The sequence below is a fragment of the Sparus aurata genome, chromosome 2 (genome assembly GCF_900880675.1).
Source record: "Sparus aurata chromosome 2, fSpaAur1.1, whole genome shotgun sequence".
NCBI classification, from domain to species: domain Eukaryota; kingdom Metazoa; phylum Chordata; class Actinopteri; order Spariformes; family Sparidae; genus Sparus; species Sparus aurata.
The window spans coordinates 31,137,310-31,156,110 of record NC_044188.1 but is presented as its reverse complement, the minus strand read 5'-3'; the positions used below and the strand labels follow the sequence as shown (position 1 = coordinate 31,156,110).

The 18,801-nt window shown below is 41.8% G+C and overlaps 1 protein-coding gene across 1 annotated transcript; it reads left to right on the top strand.

The window, feature by feature from the left end:
• The first annotated feature begins 50 nt into the window (after positions 1–50).
• LOC115575484 (A disintegrin and metalloproteinase with thrombospondin motifs 8) lies at positions 51–17,872 on the top strand. Its single transcript, XM_030407614.1, has 9 exons — positions 51–1,130; positions 3,344–3,583; positions 8,037–8,169; positions 8,339–8,506; positions 9,378–9,670; positions 11,656–11,842; positions 12,877–13,049; positions 13,803–13,978; positions 15,485–17,872. The coding sequence occupies exons 1-9, from the start codon at positions 396–398 to the stop codon at positions 16,227–16,229; spliced, it is 2,850 nt and encodes a 949-aa protein (XP_030263474.1). The 5' UTR covers positions 51–395; the 3' UTR covers positions 16,230–17,872.
• The last annotated feature ends 929 nt before the right edge of the window (positions 17,873–18,801 follow it).

Sequence of the window (18,801 nt, the reverse complement as noted above, 5' to 3'; positions counted from 1 at the left end):
TATCTCACGAAGTGCGAGTGGGAGGAGAATTTCCAGCAACGGAGGATATCAAAAATAACCCCCCTCATGTCCAGGGAAGAGCAGAAAGTATAAATACCCCCGATGTGTCCAGACTGCAGCGGTGCTGGTGAGTGGTACAACAAGACTCAGGTTGGTTTGGAAATTAGAAACGACGACTCAGATTGACTGAAATTAAATACCACATAGTTTGACCAAGACTGGCTTTACAGCACTGGAAACCACTTTTAATTTGAAAAGAGCTGATTTGAGAAGAAACTCCTTCGGTTGGAGAAGACGCGCCACTGACAAGAAATAAAGGACACAAATTGTAATAAACTCTGTTTTATTTTTTTATTTTTTTTACACACACTTGGGTGCAATTTCCATTGCAGAAGATGTGTTCCACTGTGTGTCTGATCTTTTCACTCCTGTGCGTAATGAACGCGGCACTCCCCACTCCACTTGAATCTGAGGATATTGTACCTGTTCGGATAAATGGAAGAGTCGGGGGTCGTTTTTGGAAGAGAAGCGAGGAGCATCCGAGATTTATCCTCAGCGCCTTTGGCAAGGACTTGACCCTAAATCTCATACCAGACACCAGCTTTATCTCGCCTTCCTTCACCATACAGCGCATCAAAGCCAGAGACGTTGGCGCTTTACGCAGCGCTTCAGGTGTCCAACCTGTCGCGGATCTCCGGAATTTCATGAACCAGACCACGGAGAATGAAGGGCAGCTGAGGAGCTGCTTTTACTCGGGGAGCGTAGATGACGACCAGCACTCGGTTGTATCTGTCAGTTTGTGCTCTGGTATCTTTGGCTCCTTCATAACGGAGGGAAAAGAGTATCTAATTGAGCCTAAACTTCGTGGCGGCCTGGGGCCAGACATTGCAGAGCAGCTGCATGTCATCAAGAGGAGGACATTCACGAAAAGCCACGGTGTTCCCCTCCTGTTTGATCATGCGGCGGCGGAGAGCCGAGCGGAGAAGCACAATGGGGAAAGCTTTACGCACGGCGACAGTGACGCACACAGGGAACCTCGCCGGAGACGCTTTGTTTCCGCGCCACGGTTCATAGAGACCCTGGTGGTGGCAGACTCAACCATGACCCACTTCTATGGAGATGAAATAAAGGTCAGACAGATGAACTCATTCTTTCCTGCACATACTGTTGATAGGGACCTAAACAAACCCTAGTAGTTTTAGCAGATTAGATAAACAAACGTCATATTTTCCCTGTATTTCTCCACCCTGTTTGTAAGGAGTCATAGACTTAAACCACAGTGGCAGGTTTGTTTTTCATAAAACATGTTTTGGCAACGAGGCAGCTTGGGAGGAAGTCGGTGGGCTCCCTGTTTTCCACAAGCTGAGGAAGAGGTCAGGCAACAGAAACGCGAGCAATGCTGAACCACATTCTTCAGGACTTGGTCACGATTTGGCAGCAGAGCCTGAGCATCATCCAGGGAAGACTCAGGAGGCCCACAATATCAATACAACTGTTTGTACTCAGTAGTATAAATTCATTAAATTGAGCATTTCCTCCACACATCATTTTGAAACATCCAACATTTAAAGTACATGGTATTGTGTGAATGGTGATATAGTACTGAGACAACTTGTGAAATCATCACCCACACCTAACATCAGTCCAGTTTTAATCCAAGGCTAAACCAAAGAACTGTTAAAACAAAAGTAGGACAATCCCTGGTCCTGCTACAGTCTGGAGCTGCCAAGTCCTTGTCTGTTTGTATTTTACAAGCTCCTCAGCTGCCAAACCCTCTGCCTCATGCCACAGTAAGTAAGTTAAGTAAACAGGCAACCAGGCACTAGGGTCACGTTGGACCAATGTTCTGATTTATATCAGATTTTCACTACGCATGATCAATTATTCCAGGTTTCACCTTCGTTACCCTGCATTCCATGATCAGGGGCGGTGTTAGTTATTTTGAGTCCCAGGCGAAAATCAACATGTGGCTCTGTGGGTGTGTGTACAGCACATGTGGAAAAAGCTTTTATGCAGGAATATTATCCCACCCTCGAAAAAAAAAAAAGAAAAACTGATGGAAGACTTTTCAGTGCGCACCATGACACAATCCCCCACATTCATCGTGATTTACCAGCTCTCCACTCAAACACAACTCCATGACAGCACTGTGGAAAACTCTGCTCGTCTCTACCTCCCATGACACAATCATGGATACTGAACCAAAACTATTTAGAGACAACGCTGTGGAGTTATTGAAGCCCAGTGGGAAGTTTTACTCAGTTCTTCACTTAGAAGAAGACAGTGAGGCGTCAGACGTTCTTTAACTTTAGTGTCAAATAGATACGAGCGCATACAACAGAGTTTGTCCTGGACCAATACTGTACATTATTGGTGGGAGGAAACCGTAGACGTCCAGACTTCCATAATGACCGATCACATCTGCTCCTCTCATCCCCTTTAATGGCAGCAGACAGTTTATTGGCCCGGTAGGAAACTCCAGGCCAACGTCTTGGAGGAGAGAGCTGTTCCTGTCCAGAGACGCACAAATACTGTAGATAGCATCACAGATATGGATACGCATCACCCATTATAACAATATACAGTATTCAGGCCAAAGACGTCACATTTTGTTTTATCTGTGTCTGGTGATATAATAGCAACTTGTACTACATTGAAGAAACTATTTCTATAAAACCCTATTACCTATTGTTTCTTCAATTGATCATGATCAAAATTTGCTGTAAAAAAGTAACATTGTGTGAAAAAAAAAACAACCTTCACACACATAAAAGTATTTCTTGGGGGATTTTGAAGAGATCTCCTGTTGAAGTCATGGAAAAATAGTTTTGCTTGCAAGAGCGGACAGCATTCTACAGCCCAACCAACAAATGAAGCTTTGTAACTGATTTTAGCCAATAGCTGATGTATAGTATCAGACAATACGAAACATGAAATTGCAGATATGTTAGCAATGATTTAGAAGTCATTTACGTGTGTTGTCATTATATAGTTTGTCCAACAGAGTTTCAGCTGATTATGTATCACAATCACACTTCTTAGATAACGAATTTTAAGGAATCTTTTAAAAACATAGCTGTTAGTGTTTTGCTACGTAGATCAGTTTATTTCAGTTTCTGCAACTCAAATTTCACTGTAGGCCACAAAAACACAATATTGATTGGGCTGTCTGCAGCTAGAAGCATAAAAACATGAGCATGAAGACCGCGTGACCTTCCCACGTTTGACTTTAACACTGCTCCCTTTATCCCTCTTCACTGTGTCTTTGAGCTGGCCAAGCTTTGTAAAAGTCTCGAGCGAGGAAGTTGAAGTTTCTAAATGTCCTATCTGTAATCCTCACCAGCACTACCTTCTGACCCTGATGTCGATGGCTGCCCAGCTTTACAAGCACCCCAGCATAAAGAACTCAGTAAACATGGTGTTGGTGAAGATGTTGGTGGTGGAGGACGAGGAGGTTGGCCCAGAGATCTCCAGCAACGGCGGTGTGGCTCTGAGGAACTTTTGCTCCTGGCAGCAGCCCTTAAACCCGCCAAGCCAGAGGGATCCACAGCACTATGACACCGCCATGCTCTTCACCAGAGAGGTGAGTGCATGTAAATAACCTGGTTTAGCTTCTTTATACTACTGCAAACTGAGTGTTGAGGTCTCTGCAATAAAACATACCATCATCCGCGTATAATATTTAAAATTTGATGATAGACAAGAAAGATGATCGCTGAACTTGGAAGTAATGTTAAGATAAAGGCAGATCTTAACTCAAGGTCTATTTCTCAGCTAGTTTTTGAGAGCTTTAATCTACGACTAACAAATTATATCAATAAAATAACAAGGACCTGAGACAAGAGACTGAATGAACACAGGAAACAGACATCAGCTGGCTGGAACACACTGAAACTGGTCACAGCATCAACTGAGACGGGGTCAAGTTTCATTGACCAGAAGTCAGTGGAGGGTCGAGAAACATCCAAAAGGCCATTTCCATCTGACACCAAAGTACATGTTTGAACAGAGACAGGGGGTTGCCATCAGTGTGTAACCACATTATCAGATGATCAAAAATCCATCCTCATCCACCCATGATAACAACTGAGCCAAGTTGATCCACTGAGGAAGACAGCGAATTGTGGTTGAAATCGTCAGAAAAAGCTAAGAAGTGGACTGTGAGCTCTGAGTTTTTGTAGAACGTTTATGTGAATTTCCAATAGCAGTGTCCTGAGAAATGAGTGGACTGTCTATTCTAATAATAGACATGATAGTGTGGTACATTATGTTCTCCATGCAGAAGACAATAACCCATCAAGGATGAGTCACAAATTAGACCCTGGTGGAATTCAGTGCAGCTGCAGTACATTATATGGTTTCTGAGGCAGCAGACCCAACCACACAACAATGACCTGAAACCAATATGCCTGAATACGCCTTAGAGTAACACTGTTGCATTTAGGGACAATTTTGTTTCAATGAAAACTCATCTTCATCACCTCCATGCCGAAGTTAGGTGAAGTCTGCTGTCAATGCTGTTTTTTTCTATTAGCTCATGGGGAGTTGATAATGACTAAAGACTTTCATTTTTGGGTGAATTGTTGCTTTAAAGTTTGAGTCCCAGCTGAAAAACAGTTATTTTTATCAGTCCAGGAGTGAGTTCAGAGAGAGGATGACACACGGTGAGGTGAAGGAAAGCCTCTGTAGTTCTCTGGGTAAATTAAGGATGCTGAAAAGGTAACTTTGGGACAAGGTAGTTTTAATGTTTTCCAAGCAGGAGGAATGTCAACAGAGAGCAAATAAACTGCTTTATAGATGATTCGACAGGAAATAAGTTTACAAGTCCTCAGGGTTTAGATGGTGATTGGCTTGTCCTGCTGCATTTGGCTGGCATCTTCCATCTGGTATGTGGATGTTGACGAGGTGTTAGCAGACAATACATTAGGCAAGTAACTTCTCTGTTATTACATTTTTATAGCTTAGTGCCCCGGTTGCAGCATGATTTGATGACAGACTTGGCATTTATCACCTACCAAATGACGTAAATCTGACATCAGACCAGGGAAATGATGAATGGAACATATGGGCTTTTGCAGTACTGTGTTGGATTTGTGTAGGCGGCTTTCAATCGTGGAAACCATCACTCATTAAAACCTGCTTTGTGTTTGTTTTTCCATTTCTGCTGAGAAATGCTTTGAAATGTAGACGACAGAAGGTTCCTAGCGGATGAGCTAACTTTAGTGCCGCCACAAATCAGCCCTGTCACGATTAAGACTTGAAATGTTCAGGTCTTGGGTGTGTGGCCGGGTCAGGGTTGAAAATGTATGCTATGTACCCGGCAGTCAGGAGAGAAGCCTGCTGCTACTGTTGTGAAACTCAAAACTCACTCTCTGTTGCATGTAGTGGAAATATCTTCTCATGCATTTATGTGGTCTCATGCTGTATATGTGTGCTTGTACTGTATGTCTGTCTGCACTATCTGCAAATGCAATACTGTGGCTTTTGCTCTGACCCATACATCTTGCTTTGCGTGTGTCTGCGTACATGAGTGATGGATGCTACTGTGGAACAAGGTGTACAAACACATGCTGAGCTGTGTTCAAACGGCATGCTCCAAGTCCAGATGTGTTTTACATCACTGAGGGTTCTGCCTTGTGGGTTTTTTGGGCTGAGGCGAAGCCATGGACGTGTCCATCTCCGTCCTACACAGCCAGGCGTCTTCTCTAGCAGGGAAAGATTTCTGATACACCACACTGTTCATGTTCCCACATCACAGCTGTGGACAGCTGCATGCTGAGGATATTTATTGACTTTGTTTTATGATGGAAATACTGAGCAACATGTTTTTGATTTGTTTCTTAAAAGATGGCTTAAAAACAACTGGACATAAATAGATGGTGAAGGTTTGCCATCCTATGTGATTTATTCAACAGTAACTCAGGCGTGCCCATATACTTACTAGATTTACTACTTGACAGAATAATGTCTTTAACTCTTTGAGAGTCCACTCAGCCAGCTATATGAAGGGGACAAGGGAAAAATACATACTTACTGTACATCAACGCCAATATGGCTATGTAGAAAACATGGTATGTGAAAAAAGTCTGTTGTCCACTGTGTTTTGGCCACAGGTTAATTGTGGAACAATTGAATATTAAATAGTTGAATTGGATCCAATAAAAGTATGCATTTTCTAGTTTCAGTATGACACTAAAGCTGTATGACAGCAGTGACAGGGTCAAGAAGTGATTCATGATATGCAGCTTTTGTTCTAGTGGCATATGTCGTTTCTGAGTGGTATGTCCCTGGTGGTTCTCGGTATGCTGCTGTGGTTCCACTGGCCTATGGCACTCATGTTCCATGGCCACATACCACTGTCCACTGGTACATACTGATTGTTGCATACTGCATACACTCCTGCTGATTATCATGTGCTGCTATGTGTATGATTTGTTATAAGCAGTAGTCGTACATATGCCACTTTGACTTATAGAATGCTGCTGCCATTAGAATAGCACATTCCATCCCCAGGTGGCGTAATGGGTCATATGTCACTCCTTTGGCATGCTTAATACATATACATAGAAATGTAAACACTATATACACTAACACACTAATATTACATAGTTAATACTTATACTAAATTGATTTAAAAAAAAGAACACTGATCTAATACCGACTGCCTTATAGCTAGCACTGTTGGTTAAATGTTGTCCAAGGTTATGCTCACTGTACTACCTGTACAGGGCTAATATAGCTACATAAATGCTTTTTGGTTAGGTATAGGCAACAACATAATTCAGTTGAGTTTAGGCACCAAAAATACTTTGTATGTTACTTAAGTAGCGTTACGTAATTTCACTACATTAGAAGGTTAAAAAAATCAACATTGATTTCCAACAGGACAGCAGTCCTGTGTCTGTCTTTCCAAATGCCTCCATCCACCCCAAACACCTGGCTATATGTGATGTGTGGGGGTGTCACTCCATGGTTCATATGTGGGACATGTTGTAAACCCCCATTGATTCGTTTGCTGAAAGGAGAAGCTGATGTGTTGTTATGCTCTTGCACGGTGGTCCTACTAGTTCATTCACTGATGGACTAAAAATAACTGTTAACAAGGATATGAGGCAGAGCATTACTGTGTGTTTAAAACTGGGACACAAGACCAAACTGAGTGATCACAAGTGAAACATCGCGCTACACAGAGAAATATCCGTTGTGTTCCCCGTGTAGCATTTAGCCATGCAAACTAACATGCCCACTATTGACCCGTTCTGCTCTGCCTCTGATCTTTGGTCATGCCACTGCCACAGTAGGTCCTATAGTGATGGTTAGCATCTGAAGATGTGTTTAAAACTGGTGCAAAAAGTCAAACTGAGTGAATACACATGACACATGATGTTACACTGTGGCTTCAGTCAATCATGCTGCCAGTCTGATTGACAGCTTATGTGATTGGCCAGCGAAACGTGATGTTTGGCTGTGCTTCTCTGAAGAAACTGAGTAGGCTTTAACTTTTTTGCGGCTGCAGGCTACATATTTTTTCAGAGCTAGCACCGCCGCAGCCAAAATGGACTGTCCTTTTATCCATTTAATTGGGAAACACTGATTTGATTTGATGTGATTCCAGCCTCACCAACAGCAGTGACATCATAATCAGCAGTGACATACAAAAGCATATGCCACTAAAACAAGGATGGCATACAATCTGTCACTCCCTTGTCACCCTGTTTTAGATACTTGGTTACTTTTAGAAGATATCATATAATACAGTTGCAGTGAACACCAATGCTGATAATTTTTGAAAATTGTCTTGCATGAATATTAAATGGTCCCATTTAAAGGGTCCAGTGTCCAGGTTTTTTGGGGGGGCAGAAATTGAATATATTATACATAATCATGTCTTCAATAGCGTATAATCACCTGAAGCTAAGGATTGTTGTGTTTACGTTATGAGAATGAGCCTTCATATCTTCCACCATGTTTTGCCACCAGGCTTCTATAGAAGCCCAGAAAAGTTTCAGTCTCAGTGTTTGCTGTGTTTGTTGCAGGACATCTGTGGACAGAGGAGCTGTGACACGTTGGGCGTGGCTGATGTCGGGACGATGTGCGATCCAAAGAGAAGCTGTTCAGTGATCGAGGACAACGGGCTGCAAGCTGCGTTCACAGCTGCACATGAGCTCGGTTAGCTAATATTTATTGTCATTTGGTTGGGCTGGTGTGGGCGGAGGATTTATGGGAAAAAACTGCGTTATAGGCAAGCTAAGTCGTTTTCAGTCACCCGTAATCACACTTTTGTGTTCCTGTGAACCCGGGTGCCACGTGCTTATCAGTGCCTCTTCTCCTGCTGCAGGTCATGTTCTGAGTATGCCTCATGACGACTCCAAGACCTGTGAGAGGCTGTTTGGAGATCTGGGAGGACATTACCTGATGGCTCCTCTGTTTGTCAGCCTCAACAAGACTGCGCCTTGGTCTCCCTGCAGCGCTCTTTACATCACAGAGTTCTTTGACAACGGCCACGGTAGGAAATATTTCAGGTTGTCGCCCAGTGGGTTAAAATTACACACTGAGTAAATGAGAAACTGAGAAGCCCTGTAGGGACCTTAAGCCAATGTGGACATCTGTCACCACACTGTAGCTGTTATTAGGACTGATTCAGAGATGAATAAAACATACTGTTATTCCTCTCGCGTTCTAACTATGTCTTTCCTGCTTAAACATGTCGCTCCCCTTTAATTATGGGGTTGTAGGAATAGTTTATCCTGCCCTTGAGTTCCACATCTTCTCTTTCCACATCCTTCTTTCCTCACCCTTTCTTTCTCTTTCTCTTTCTGGCCTCCGTTGCTCCCTCTTCCCATCCCATGTTGTGCATCTTGTGTTGTTTGTATCCTTGCTAGACCTATCAGTGAACCCTCTTTTCCACTGAGTCATACAATGGACTTCTTCCTGTTCTTCACCTCCTCAGCCAAAGGCAACAGCTGGTGTCAGCAAAATATGTTCTTTATCAGTTGGAAAATATCTCCAACAAAAACTCATGTGGCTGAGAATGTTCATTCCGAACTGTGGACGTCATCGACAACTCCACACAAAAAGCTTATTGAGTGTAATAAAGAATTGTTAGAGGAACAATGAATAAAGTCAGATTCAGAATAGCTGTCACATATCCAGATTCAGAGCACAAGGCTGTCTACTAAACTGCACTTCATTAGCTACATCTAAATTATTCATTTTTATAGTCAGGACACAACTTGCCCTGAATATTTTCCCAGTGTGGTCATGCCACACACAAAGAGCAACACATTTACAATGATCACAGTAACCAAAATACCATAATCTCCATAAACCACAATGTAATCAGCCTCATACAGTGTTACTTTGTACTGTAACCACAGGGGACTGCCTGCTGGATGTCCCAGAGAGTACCATGCCGTTACCAAGAGAGCTGCCAGGCACCAAGTACAGCCTGGACCAGCAGTGCCAGCAGATTTTTGGAGAGGAGTTTGTCCACTGCCCCAACACCTCCGACAGTGATATTTGCAGCCAGCTGTGGTGTCAGGAGGACGGGACACCAAAGTGCTCCACTAGGAACGGCAGCTTGCCCTGGGCTGACGGCACTCCTTGTAGTGCCAACGGGACCTGCCTCCACGGGGCGTGCATGCCGACTCAGGAAGTGATGCAGCCGCTGGTAAGACTGCTTCTTTACCTGAAGGGAGTGGATCATGTCATCAAAGCAATAACTTTTAAAGAGGAAATAACATGTTCATCTTCGTAGTACAACTGAAAAATTGGATTCATAAGAAATACAACACCTCCTTCTTCTCAACCCCATGTTGCTCAGTTCTGAGGGGCAGCTAGGCACTCATAATCAAGGGGTAGGGGTAAAAATTGAAAATGCAAATGAGACTTAGTTGGTCTGCTAGCTTACTGTGGCTAATGGTAGCTAGTTAGCTAGTCAGTTGGCTGTTGTTGTTTTTTTGCTGTGTTTAAGCTTTACCTTGTTGTGGATACAGTGGTCACTGTTAAAGTGACAGTCCTTTACCTGTTCCCCACAGCACTAATGAGTGTTTCATATCGTCTTTGAGCGTATTGTTTTGGTTTCTCTTATAAACCTCTGGTTCTTTACCTGACCAGTACAACACAACAGACAGACAATGTAAACACGGTGGAGCGTTCAGCAGCTAATGAGTCAGATATTCTTGTTCACGAGTTGGTGAAAACAAAACAGAACTAGAATAAAAAAGACTACGCACTACAAATAATGCTCTGGAGTCTGTAAAGGGACATGGGTAAAAAAAACACCTTGAAAGGATGTAATATGACATCAGTTAGCTGTGCAGTCTTTGCCAGTGTACTTCTCACTGCAGGTTTCCAATGTTTATTTGCTTGCACTTGTTTGCTGCTGAGAACTGCCCATGGGTTTCGATGAGTCATTTCCTTTGAAGCACACTGCTCATTTACTGAGAAGAGTAGAGTGATCAAGTTTGTAGTCGTAAATATCACAAGTCAGCAACTTCGAGACTATCTCCCTGAGCACATTGATGACAGATGTTTTCGATACATGTAGACAATGCGTCTGTGATTAATGTATGTCTGAAAGTTTCACAGTTTGTTCTGCAACAAAACTGACATCATCTTTCCACCTTTGTTGATTTGCCTGATTTGAAACATTTTCTCTTTGATTAACAATATCGTAAGATTTTGAGGGGTCAAAGTTCCTCCTTGACCTCGGAAACAGTCGTTAAAGAAGATTGTGTGACTCAATCTAAAGCTCTGTAACAGCTCCCACATGGACATGAAAGTACAGTTGTCTTTTTGTAATTTCAACTTAATCAACATGGACAAAAGCTGTTTTTTTTAAAAAGACCAGAGACTGTGTAATTCAATTGAAAGCTCCAGATCAGTTACCGTAAGATGTGTTGGATTTCCAGTGGAAATCCAGTGAGTTAGGAATAAATCTCCAGGTCAGCCTGTGAAGAGAAGTCATCAATCAGACCTATAGTAAATACCTTCTCACAGTTAGTGGAGATATGACACTTTTCATTATTGCAGCTGTTTGCAGTTTTGAGTAGGAATATATGAATGGAGTACAGGCTGGAAGTACGGATTACAACATCATTGAACTTTGGTGAGTTCAAATCCAGCTGCTGCGTTATTCTTTTTTATATTTCCTTAAAGAACATCTCAGTGTTTCATTTTAGTTTGGTTGCCTTGATATCTTCTGCTTGTGTTATGATCACACATCTGTTTATGAACCCAGACGTGCTGGCAGTTGGGATGTTAGCTGGTCCAAACTCATAAAACTTCTGGAAAGGACACCCACGTTAGCAAGCACACACACACGCACGCATGTGCACACACAGGCACACATACACACACACACACATACACACACTATGAATATTGCCATACGAAGCTGCAGCATGGCAGGTTCCACGAGTGGTGAGTGACACATGTGGTAGGAATGTGGGTAGAGGCAGACAGCAGGCGCGTGCCGAACTTCAACACAGATTTAGCCTGAAGTCTCGGCACGCCAACACACTGTGCGGCCTCAAACCCAGAAGCCCAGACTGTGGTTTAGGCTACACAGCTGAGATTGCCTTTGGCACTAAGCTCTAACCAACTACTCTGACTGCTCTTTTTTCACTCACTTCTCGCTGTGTTTGACCGCAGGTGGTTGTGGATGGTGGCTGGAGCTCGTGGGGACCGTGGCAGCAGTGCTCCAGAACATGTGGAGGCGGGGTGGAGTTCTCCTACAGGGAGTGCACTGACCCCGTGCCTCAGAATGGAGGGAAGTACTGCGAGGGACAGAGGGTTCAGTACCAGTCCTGCAACACGCAGCCCTGTGACAAAAACGAAGGTGAGAAACAGCACTAAGCAGGTTTCATAAACCAAAACTCAGCTCTGCAGACAAAAATGATATTTTTTTAATTTCTTGGCCATTGTAATGCCATTTTATCAAACTGAATATCAACATTCAGTGGTGCTCCAACAACTATCATAAATCAATGGTCAGTTGGCTCATTTGTAGTTAATTAAACAATGAAATAATGTATAAACCACTTATTAAATAATTGTTTATTGTTAGGTTCAACTGATGTTGATAATACTTAGTAATCCAGAGTAGTTTGAACATTATTTGGATGGCCATTATGAAGATGCACCTGATGTTTATAAACATTTACAATTACCATGAAATAATAATTAACTCAAGTTTAATTAACTATAAAGGCACAATTTATTTATGATGGTTATTACAGTGTTAACAGCGTTTGAATCCTTGAAAACCTGGAATGGTGATAATATTGTACAATTAAAACATCATCAGTCATCATTGTGCATTCCTGTGGAGGAACTCAGAAACATATCCATTGCACTTGACTTCAGTATTTCCATTTTCTGCTACTTCAGACCTCCTCTGTGTTAACCAATCAGTGTTGTGGGTGGGACATTGTGCGAAAGGATGTTTCATCTGAGCCAAAGTAGCACATTTTTAAATATGTTTTTCTTTATCTGCAATCTTACAAAAAAATCACAGATACGAACAATTTGAAAATGTCAAGATAATTGCAGTATATTTTCTTTTTTTTTGCCATTTTTTTTTTGTGCTGCCCTACAGTCAATTGGCTAATCAAGTCGATTCATCATCGACTATTCAGCTCTAGACTTGGCCGTTATGAGCTTGACCTACAGTGTAGTGGAGATAGTCCATCAAACTGGGCACTTCTGTTTGTGACTGATATAGAAATATAGATATTGTGGTATTCAGCATATTTGCCTGTAGAACTCATTTAACTTTGTTTTTTGTAATTGCATTTTGAAGCACCTCCTGTGAGCAGGTTCTGCAACCTCAGTGTATTGTACGCTCATCTTAACTTCATCTTTTACCTTTAGGAAAGAGTTTCAGAGAGGAGCAGTGTGAGAAGTACAACAGTCCCAGCTACCTGGACTACAACGGGAATATGAAACAATGGATACCAAAGTACGCTGGTGTTTCTCCCAGAGACAGATGTAAGCTGTTCTGCAGGGCCAGAGGCAGCAGTGAATTCAAGGTGTTTGAATCTAAGGTAAAGTTTATCCACTCAGAATCATTCTTAATGCACAGCCACTTTGCCAGTGTGTTACGTTTACACTTCAGTCTGAAAAAGAATGGTGTACTATTTTGGGATATTCAGAACACAAGGGCACCCTGAGGAAGGAATGCTAAATATGTGGCATTTGTAAAGGTTAATGTGTGGGTAAAATGTGGACGGAGCCTCCGAGTCTGAAAAGCAGAGCCAGCAGGGGGCAGCTCAACTGGTTGCTAGGGGAAGTCACATTTAATATATATATATATATATATATATGCAACAACGTTTAGTCATGTCTGTATACATAAACACCATCGACGACAACTGATGACATATGAGTCATTGTTGTCCATTGTTCCGTTTCATACGGGGAGATTTCAACCACTAACCTTTGTAACTCTGTTCTAAGGGGAACTCATGGGTGGCACTCAAAACTGAGGAGTAAGGCTAAATTTGGGGAATGGGATGGAACCACAGTCTGCACATTAGGTTAGGTCTTAGACAATCAGGAGGATTGTAACCTGTGACTGCTATCCTCTGATGAAGTCTAAGAGATTGGTTGAAAATATTTAAAATATTGACCTTTAGTTAACCTTCTTTGTCAAAATGTATTGTCGCTGCATCTTAATATAAAATATGAGCTGAGAACAGAACAAACATCACAAAATGTGCGAGATGCAGATCAATCTGTTGCACTAACACTTGTGATAAAAGAAGAAGTAAGAACATCTATTTGTTGTGTCCCTGCAGGTGATTGACGGCACGACCTGTGGCCCTGACACCACATCGGTGTGTGTCCAAGGCCAGTGTGTGAAGGCAGGCTGTGACCAGTTGATTGGATCCAACAAGAGACTGGATAAGTGTGGAGTGTGTGGAGGGAGTGGGCTCACCTGTAGAAAGATCACTGGCTCCTATAACAAAGCAACGTAAGTGCTCTAAAAGCTTCCCTTACAAGTGAAAATGATACACACACACACACACACACAGAGAGAAAGAACTGGGTTAAATGTAGTACCGACACAATACAGGGTTCATTTTACACAGAAATGAGGGGTAGAAGACATTCAACAGAGAGATTTTGATCCCGTAACCCCACAGTAATGTAAAAAGAACACTTACACTGGGTCCAAACATCCGATTGGTACTGCATCAAGTTAACCTAGTAATTTGGCAATTGATAAATCAACCCAAACAGTTTTTAACCCAGTGTTTTTTGTGTGTGAAGTGAAGTTTAAATTCACTGAAATGTATTGTACTATAATGGCTGAGTTACGTGGGTTTCACTTATAGTGCACCATCATCCATAAGCACAAGTTAATTCAGCTGTAAAACTAGTCTCTAATCTGTTGGGAGATCGTAGCATGATAAAAATTTGTGCAGCAACAAGAGTTTCCATTCAATCAGTGACATTTAACTTGCTTCAAACTTTGTGTTGCTTTCATCATTTTGACAGTTTGCTCTTCTTTATTTGTTATACAGTCAATACTTTCACTTTTTTATTATTATTAATGATAAACACATTAAGAAAAAAAACTTTCAACACCTCATTTCCAGCACTGCTAGTTTACAATATCATGACAGCATCTTCATATGCACTTCATATTGGGTACTGGTTTAGGTTTCCAGGAGGTAAAGTCCTGCACTGCCAGCAAATGGCTTATATAAGACAAATATTGCTCTCTTGATAGAGGAGTAGGATAGATAGAAACCAAAGCATCTGTGCACTCTGTATGTAGCTGGAGTGGAGATAACCTAGCATAGCATTGCTGAGTTACGTGTGTGTGTACAATATCTGGAGTAGCAACTGCTCATAAACCCACGCAGCCCCTCTGTGCAGAGCGTTCACAGCGACACCGCAGGTCGCCTGCTAACTTCCATGTGAAGTCACTGCCCTCATCTGCTGTTTGCCAAGAAATGGTTACATAACTGAAAGACAAATAGTCTTTTTTTTTTTTTTTACATTACTGCTTGTGTACAGATTAGACATGCAAAATGTAATGTGTTACATGAATTGTTTGAAATGTTAGGGCATATGCTTAATTGCTTTGTTCCCCTAAGTCAGACGAGAAGATATATACAACTTTGGCAGATTTCCTTCAGATGTTAGCCAAAAGCCAGCAGCCTGTTAGCACAAACACTGAACAGAGGGTGTCTTTCAGAATGTGCATAGATGAGAATGAGCTTTAGAGGTGGGCAGATGTTTTCACTTGTAAGAGTCAGGTGTGCTGCTATTGCCTGCTTCCAATTTGTATAGTGAGCTAAGCTAATTGCCTTTCAGCTCTAACCCTGTACTTAACACTTACTTAAATTCTCTTCTGATTCTTGGGAAGAAAACAAATAAGTACATTAACCAAACTGCTGAAGCATTTATTTAAATGAAGAAAACATAGCAGGTTTATTATCTAATTCCTGTTCTTTGTTTTCTCTACCAGCTATGGATACAGTGACATTGTCACAATTCCTGTTGGTGCTACTAATATTGACATCAAACAGCGGAGCCTCAGAGGAATCAAACACGATGGAAACTATCTGGCTATAAAGAGAGAGAATGGCGGTTACATCCTCAATGGTAATTTCTCTGTGTCCACGGTGGAGCAGGACATTCCTGTGTTGGGTGCAGTGCTAAAGTACAGTGGCTCCTCCACGACGCTGGAGAGGATCCAGAGCTTTAGGCAGCTGAAGGAGGCCATCACTATTCAGCTCCTGGCAACCGCAGGAGAAGATAACCTTCCCAAGGTCAAATATACCTTTTTCATCCCCAGAGATGTGACCTTTAACAAGTCCAAAGAGAGGAAGGGCTCATTGCCGTCTTTGCATGTGATCCATCCATTTGGGGTGCCTGACTGGGTGATGGGAGAATGGTCTGAGTGCTCCAAGAGCTGCGGCTCCGGATGGTCCAGGAGGAGCGTTGAATGCAGAGACAGTGCAGGCTTCCTCTCCAGCCAGTGCGACTACGACCTGAAGCCTTCAGACATCAGGCCTTGTGGAGATCTGCCATGCCCCATATGGCAGATGGGACCTTGGTCCTCCTGCTCACGAACTTGTGGTCAGGGGGAACGCCGTCGCAGTGTCTTTTGCATAGACTACACTGGGAAGACTGTGGAGCCAGAGAAGTGTGATCCGAAAAAAATCCCAGAGCCCGTCTCTGGAGAATGTCACAACCAAGAGTGCTTATGAGGATTATGAGTACATTGAACTTTCCCTTTATGGTCTAACTGCACTCACCAACCATGAATGGGTTACAGAAAGGGCATACCAGGCACAGGCCCAGAGGCTCAAGGGGTCACGTGTCAGGTACACAATTACCATAAAGAATACACAGAAAGAGTACAATAAAAAACAAGCCCAAAGAGACACAAAGTGACAAAAAAAGAGACATAAAATGACCACAAAGATACCAAATGACTTCAAAAACATGAAAATGTCTACGAACAACATGTCTTAATTGGTTTTTGTATCTCTGAGTTTCAAAGAGTTCAACTGCAAAATGTGGTTCATACGCATCACACCATTTTGTGTCTCTTTCAGTCTGGGGTCTGGCTTCTATGTAGGAGGGGTGGGGGGTGTTTTACATGTCTGTGCCCAGGAGCCCAGTAACCCGTCCATGCCACCAACTGGTCACATCAAGTCACGTCAAGGGCTTTTGTCTGAATATTGATGTGTCATCTTTTGTTGACACATTGCAACCACTATTGAGAATCGAAACAATGGAAATCTACCTCAGGATGTACATGTGGTGCCATGTATAGATGCTAGATGAAGGTGCTGTGTGTATGTTATCTCCAGAAACAGAAGTTTTCTAGTCCCACTTCAAACAGACACTAACTTTATGGATGAAGTGTGATATAATCTACAGCATGTCTTTTTAAGTTAGCTGTCACTTAAAGTGGGGCTAGAACAATGGCATGAAACCTGCTGTCAAACACCAGCACAGTGTAAATATACCTCCAATTGTCCTCCACAGAACTTACCCCCCTATAAAGCTTTGATCGAGCCATTTACCAGTTATTAAGGTTAGGTAGGTACATAGCATTGACACATTGGGATTTTAAGCCTTGGGGAAATGTGCTCCTGTTTGATCGCTTCTTTTTTCTACACACATACCAAAATGTGATTTGTGTTGAATGATTGTGATAAAGATGTCTTGTCTTTATCCCTAAATATAACATTATTGAACTATGGGAAAACCATTCAGTGACACTAAATCTGACAAAACTTTGGATGAGTATGAGCCTACAATCAGGAAAGATAGTCTCAGTGCCAAACCAGCCTCGTTGAATTTATAGAAATTGATAGAGTTTGAGTTTACACGTTGTGTAAAATCCATGACAGAGAATTTCCCTCTGCCCTGTAGTTTAGTCGGATCATTTTCCCAGGTGCATTATGATGCAGTTGAGAGGAAACGTGGTACAAAAATCTGCAATGCAACAAATGTTTCTTTAGAAGTGTTCTTACTAAGTTAAGTGATACGCATACTATCTATCGTGTACATGAAAAATAACATTAATTTTATTCATTTCCAGGCTTTCATTTGTTAATGCATTATATGCAAAAACTCACCGTTGTTTTCAGACTTTTGTATGTATATTTGATTTCTTCATTCCTGTTGTTAATTTACAGTATGTTACAAAACAAAAGAGGTGGCGCATTAGGCCTATATCCCTTCAGTGAAGGACCATACTATTTTATTATTACAGCTTCCTTTTTAAGCTATTTATTTTTGTAAAGTTTTTACCTTGGACATGTAATTAACATGGCAGATGCTGCTGTCTTTGAGATTTTTGTCTATAAAAATGGTCAAATAAACACATTTATGTCAATATGTGATTCTGTTTTACTGCGACTTCATAACAACCAAGGAAACTTTGCGCAACATTTCTCCAAACGTCTGCATACAAAATCCTTTCATTTTCTCTACTGTGCAAGCTTGAGGATTCTTATGTCCAGATTTGTGGCTGCATATCAGTAATTGTGCCGATGTGTGGAGGAGACATACTTCATAATGACCCATAAATTTCGATCAAAATGTTCGAAGTTTTCCATGATTTCCAGAGCACTCCTTTAAAACTATTGTGGACCAGTGAAACCAACCAGTGAAATTCAGACTAATGGAATTCTGAAACCCTCAAGATGTTTAGTGAACTCCTCCTACACTAGAATAACATCTCTGCTCAGACTTCTGAAATAAACACATCCATGTAAAAATATGCCCAGCATCTGTGGTGAGGGAGGAACCTCTGTTTGAAAGTATCCTATTTTTAATGTAAGACTGACGGCTGATTGAGCAAAGACGATGTGAAAATACCAATAGTTGTATACAGGATTTGGTTTGGGTTATTGAAAATAATACAACATAATCTTTGAATGAATAAAATATATAAAATAGAACATATCAGACTTAGTCAGGGATTGAAGAAAGAAAGACATGTCTGACACTAAAGGTGCAGTATGAAAGAATTATAGTTTAAAACATTCGAAAATTAACTAAATAATTATCAGAATGTGAAGAAATGAGACTTTTGGCATTATGTCAAAGATGTCTATGATCTGTGTTGCAGAGAGATTTAGCATGCTAACCAGCCAGTCCCAGCCTGTAATGTCTTATAATACAGTAACTCTCTGTGCTTCGAGTGTGGACCACAAACTACAGCTTGATTTATGCATCTGCTTTGAATTGATGACTTAGCTACCATGTAGCCTCTGCGTAGGTTCATGCCTGACTTGCACCTCCTCAGAAATGTAACTGCAC